Below are 5,915 nucleotides of genomic sequence, written 5' to 3' on the forward strand. Positions count from 1 at the left end.
TCCTCTGTTCCTCCTCTTCAGTCTAGGGGAATTTTGGACATGTGTTCCCACCCTTAAATCTCTCTGATTTGCTGTTCTGATGGCAACCACAGATTATCAGATGTGGTTGCCATCAGAGTCGAATAGGTCAAACCAGTTGGCAACAGTGTTAGAACGATAGCTGTCATTGTCGTGGTTGTCAACGAGTGACAGATACAGAATCAGCAGAATAAAAAGAATAGAAAATAGAATGTTTGCAGTAGTAGAATTAGTAACAGAACCTGTTCATAAAGGTGTGCTGTCCCTCGTTCTATCTGCTTCAACGCCTCTGCTCGCTCTTAATCCCAGTCACATTCTGCTGATTGTTGATGTTCACACTGTAACAGACAGACAAGGAACATTTATACATGCTACAGAAATGAGGACACCTGAATGAAAAAACATATATGGCTTTTGACAGCCTCTGATTGTAAAGTGAGATTATTTTCCCACAAATAATCAATCACCAGAGTTTAAACTCTGAACTCTCAGATGAGATTGCTTTCCACCAAATGAAGAGATACAATGTTATTAAAAAGAAAGATGGATGCAGTCAATCTGATCATATGGCCTACATTTTCAGTTTACAATTCAGATTTTGCTTTAAAAGTCAACTAATACAGCAAGAACATGTGTGATCCTGATGTAGCTGTAAAAGTGATCTATTTCGTGCTTTTTATGAAATCCCCAGCTTTGAAGACAAAGGAAACTTCTCCAGAACCAGCTTGAAACTTACACAAAGCATAAGTGTTGTTTTCCAAAATAACCACTAAAGTACAGTTGCTGCACGCTGTGACGCCAAATTGCAGAGATGCTCGGGCCTCCTCCAGGAAGTTGACAAGTGAAAACACCATTTGTCCTCCACAACACTTGTCTCAACTATAAGACACCCGGAGCTGAAGAACCAGTTAACTGTGAGGTTCCTTGTTCTTAAACTCAAAGACTAAATGTCTCACAGTCATAAAGGACTCCTTTACAGTATGGCAAGGAAGCAAATAGTATTGTATCACAACAGGATTATATCATCACAGAGTCCACAAGAGTCCACTGTTGTGAATCTTCTCCTGGTGGTAGCCGAGATGTGTTGATGAGGAAGGAATCTTCGCAGACACCGACTTGGTTATCAAAGATGTTTATTGGAGAGAACAGTCAGGTATCAATCGGACACTGCAGCATGCCCGAGGGAGGTTTCGCGTCCCGATGGTGAAGAACTCCGAGGTGTCTTCATCGTCACCTCCTTCTTATACAGTCGAGTAAACACATTCTTACTGATGACCTCACGCTATACAATATGGCCAACCCAATGGTATAGCGTTCAGTCATTACCAAAAAAGGGAATACTGAAGATGCTTCATGCTACACATCCTCATATGGAGAACAACCAGGGGCCCACAGGCTCCAGTGTCATCTTTTAGGAGCTCCTTTTACATAAAGGAGGAAGACACAGGACACACATGTGGAGCATGCCCTAATATGGTGCTTAGGCTGGGTGCTAAACACATTACGGCCTTACAGACTTAAAGCCTGCATAGAATGGGTCAGATACTACACCACTTCTTCCTGGATTTCAAAAACATGATGCTAATCATCCTGCACAAAGATCTGAGGTATTTCCGGGGTTTCTTCTGTTTGTCTTGTAAACGTGATGCATTTACCAAGAGTTTGACACTTCCTTCACAGGTCGTGCAGGTTACACAGGTTAAAATATCGGTTTGTGGGAGATCCAGCAGGATAAATAGAGGTGTGAGTCGACAGAAGCCTCACAGCTCAACTACAGGACAGACCTACAGGACAGACCTACAGCCATGCAGCACTTCACAGCGAGCACCATCTTGTGTAAGTATGCATGTCTCTGATGATGATGATTATTGTTATTGTTATTATTATTAATAATAATAATCACAGACAAGTATATCATATTTAATTTGGGCAATAACAACTGACATAAACTGTTGTGCTGTAAATGCTGTTACTGTAAATATAGATCTAATAATAATGTGTGTCTAGAATTTGGAGGCACTTTCCTGGACTCCTCTGTTCCTCCTCTTCAGTCTAGGGGAATTTTGGACATGTGTTCCCACCCTTAAATCTCTCTGATGCTTGTTACTGATGGCAACCACATCTGATAATCTGTGGTTGCCATCAGAGTCGAATAGGTCAAACCAGTTGGCAACAGTGTTAGAACGATAGCTGTCATTGTCGTGGTTGTCAACGAGTGACAGATACAGAATCAGCAGAATAAAAAGAATAGAAAATAGAATGTTTGCAGTAGAATTAGTAACAGAACCTGTTCATAAAGGTGTGCTGTCCCTCGTTCTATCTGCTTCAACGCTCTGCTCGCTCTTAATCCCAGTCACATTCTGCTGATTGTTGATGTTCACACTGTAACAGACAGACAAGGAACATTTATACATGCTACAGAAATGAGGACACCTGAATGAAAAAACATATATGGCTTTTGACAGCCTCTGATTGTAAAGTGAGATTATTTTCCCACAAATAATCAATCACCAGAGTTTAAACTCTGAACTCTCAGATGAGATTACTTTCCACCAAATGAAGAGATACAATGTTATTAAAAAGAAAGATGGATGCAGTCAATCTGATCATATGGCCTACATTTTCAGTTTACAATTCAGATTTTGCTTTAAAAGTCGACTATTACAGCAAGAACATGTGTGATCCTGATGTAGCTGTAAAAGTGATCTATTTCGTGCTTTTTATGAAATCCCCAGCTTTGAAGACAAAGGAAACTTCTCCAGAACCAGCTTGAAACTTACACAAAGCATAAGTGTTGTTTTCCAAAATAACCACTAAAGTACAGTTGCTGCACCACTGTGACGCCAAATTGCAGAGATGCTCGGGCCTCCTCCAGGAAGTTGACAGTGAAAACACCATTTGTCCTCCACAACACTTGTCTCAACTATAAGACACCTGGAGCTGAAGAACCAGTTAACTGTGAGGTTCCTTGTTCTTAAACTCAAAGACTAAATGTCTCACAGTCATAAAGGACTCCTTTACGGCAAGGAAGCAAATAGTATTGTATCACAACAGGATTATATTATCACAGCAGGAAGTTAAAGAGTCCACTTCTTCCTGGATTTCAAAAACATGATGCTAATCATCCTGCACAAAGATCTGAGATATTTCCGGGGTTTTCTTCTGTTTGTCTTGTAAACGTGATGCATTTACCAAAAGTTTGACACTTCCTTCACAGGTCGTGCAGGTTACACAGGTTAAAATATCGGTTTGTGGGAGATCCAGCAGGATAAATAGAGGTGTGAGTCGACAGAAGCCTCACAGCTCAACTACAGGACAGACCTACAGGACAGACCTACAGCCATGCAGCACTTCACAGCGAGCACCATCTTGTGTAAGTATGCATGTCTCTGATGATGATGATTATTGTTATTGTTATTATTATTATTATTATTATTAATAATAATAATCACAGACAAGTATATCATTTAATTTGGGCAATAACAACTGACATGAATGGCACAGTGATGCAGTGATTTGGTGTTCATGCAGGTAGAATTTTGCGACAATATGCTTCATTTCATGATACATTTTTTTAATAAAAGGATTCAAGCTTTGCAAACATGATTAAAAGCAGCATTTATTGTGTTTTCCAGTGCTGGCAGCAACATGTTCACTCATGACAACAGGTAATCAAACGTTACACAGGCTTTTTGTCTAGCTTCAGAGTGTGAATTCAACAGTGCAGATGAACATGTCCTGCCTTTGCAGCCGCCGCTGTCGAAAGAGTGACCACCTGTGAAAGCCCATTTAACGTCCATCACCTGAGATGTGGTACGAGCTTCTATGCTACACATGTTTAAATGACCTTCTTAGCTGCTTTTGCCGTGTCATTGTAGTGCCGTTCATGGTTTTACAAGCATTACAATTGTGGCATTAAATAATTTGATAGAAATACACTGATTCTAAATAAAATACACACTCAGACCCTAGTTTAAAAAAATAAAAACAATGTTTTTTTCACAAGCCAGCCAAGTAAAAGTAATTTATTTAGTGCTTTTCATTGTATAAAATGTTATCTAAATGCTGATGTAATTCCTGCACACTGTAGTATCTATCCCCTGAGAAAAAAGTATCAAATAAGAGTGTCAAAGGTTTGTGCTCAGAAAACCTTCGCTGTCTATTTCAGAGAAGGGAGTGATCAGCGTGCAAGCCGCCCTGTACGGCCGCGCAGACACGGACACCTGCAGCGAGGGCAGGCCTGTAGGCCAATTGACCAACACAGCCTGCTCGCAACCAGGCACGGAGGATCTTGTCAAGACGAGGTAGACACGTTCCTGTTCCGACCGGCGCTGTTGCTTCCAATGCGACAGCCTATCAGACCACATTCACGTTCAACAACAATTTTAGCAGAACCAAAGTCCTTCGGGCAGTGAATGGTTCATTTGACAATAGAAAGGAAATTTGAATTGGAAAACAAATGAATGAAACAGTTATAATTTAACCCTTAATATTTATTGGTAATTAAGTGATTCTAAAAAAATTATAGATCCAACAGAAAGGCCAGTTGACTATAAAAAAAATGCTTGCAGGGACAAATAAAGTCCCGTGTAACAACTGCTCCCATTTATGTTCTACTCAGATGTGATGGCAAAAAAGAATGTGAGATCAACATAAGAGACGTGGCTACCCCTGATCCCTGTGTGGGCACCTTTAAGTACCTGGACACCAACTACACCTGTCTACCAGCAAGTCAGTCAACAGTAACACTGAAACAGCCCCATCGGTTGTAACTGTATGTTCCTCTAACCTCATTGGTTCTTTCGACAGTTCACGTTGTTGCCTGTGAGGGCTCGCTGGCCCATTTGTTCTGCGGTAAGACTTCATTATTCGTTTCACATTCACAGAACGTTACTCTGATCTCATTACTCTGCTTTCCTCCATCAGCTGAAGGACAGGTCATTTCTGTGTACGGTGCTGATTACGGCCGTCGGGACGAGACCACATGCTCCTACAGGCGCCCCAGCTCTCAGACGAGGAACACCCTCTGCTCAGGCCCCACTAACAAAGTTGCAGAGCTGTACGCCTACAAAACTTGCTGGTTTCAGCACACGTGTGAGAAGAATCACAGTAAAACCTGGAATAAGTAACGTTACTGTTTATCCACAGGTGTAATGGAAAGAACAGGTGCACGTTCAGAGTTGGAAGCTCACTGTTTGGAGACCCCTGTAGGAACACCTATAAGTACCTGGAGCTGGCTTACGTCTGTGAATGTACGTTTTAGTGGTTTACACTTGAATCATTTGGTGTGATATGAGTCTAGATTTTGTCCTTGTAATATGCACTTGAACCACTAGTTGTCACTATTCTCCTCTAAACCTTTTTCTTCTTTTTCAGATCCTGTGATTGTTCCATACGAGCATTACTCTCCAGAATGAAACTACAGCCATTTCTGCAAGCTTATGCTTCCAATGAGGACAAAACAACAAACCAAGACATACAAAAAAAATCAATTCAAACTGAAAATGACATACTGCATACAACACATGATTCCATTTGATTAGAATTTGGTGATGAAGATTGATTTTCTTTCTTTCTGGGGGTTGTATTTAAAAATTAAATTTTACAATTAAAATGCAGCAAATGACATTGATTTCTCAGTTTTTCCCTTATAAATATCTCCAAACTGGGGCTTTACTGGTTTAGGTAACCCAACAAGCAGCAGCCTTACACAGCTGTTTCCTGTCTAAAGACTGGAACCCATCTTAAGGAAGGAGGCAAATAGAACAAACATAAGGTGTCAAAAGGTGTATTCCACCACTCCATGTTTTTATGCCATGGAATCCCAAATATTTCAGAAGACAATAAAAGCAAAGAGGTGTCATTTTAATAACCAGTTCAGGCTTTATTGGTTACTA

General features: G+C 40.6%; 1 protein-coding gene across 2 annotated transcripts in view; it reads left to right on the top strand.

Annotated features, from left to right (window-relative positions):
- LOC115249053 (L-rhamnose-binding lectin SML-like) overlaps positions 1-5,644 on the top strand; it is a 32,065-nt gene extending 26,421 nt beyond the window's left edge. Inside the window, exons 2-11 of one of the 2 annotated variants that reach the window (XM_029833269.1) lie at positions 1,699-1,854; positions 3,236-3,391; positions 3,654-3,686; positions 3,769-3,831; positions 4,187-4,322; positions 4,640-4,749; positions 4,828-4,872; positions 4,945-5,077; positions 5,167-5,270; positions 5,395-5,644. In XM_029833269.1, the coding sequence (XP_029689129.1) occupies positions 3,361-3,391; positions 3,654-3,686; positions 3,769-3,831; positions 4,187-4,322; positions 4,640-4,749; positions 4,828-4,872; positions 4,945-5,077; positions 5,167-5,270; positions 5,395-5,435 (696 nt within the window). In that variant the 5' untranslated portion in view covers positions 1,699-1,854; positions 3,236-3,360 and the 3' untranslated portion in view covers positions 5,436-5,644. The remainder of the gene's footprint in view (positions 1-1,698; positions 1,855-3,235; positions 3,392-3,653; positions 3,687-3,768; positions 3,832-4,186; positions 4,323-4,639; positions 4,750-4,827; positions 4,873-4,944; positions 5,078-5,166; positions 5,271-5,394) is intronic. The other variant, XM_029833271.1, reaches the window with a different exon arrangement.
- Positions 5,645-5,915: the final 271 nt, after the last annotated feature.

This window comes from Takifugu rubripes, chromosome 3 (genome assembly GCF_901000725.2).
Source record: "Takifugu rubripes chromosome 3, fTakRub1.2, whole genome shotgun sequence".
Lineage (NCBI taxonomy): Eukaryota > Metazoa > Chordata > Actinopteri > Tetraodontiformes > Tetraodontidae > Takifugu > Takifugu rubripes.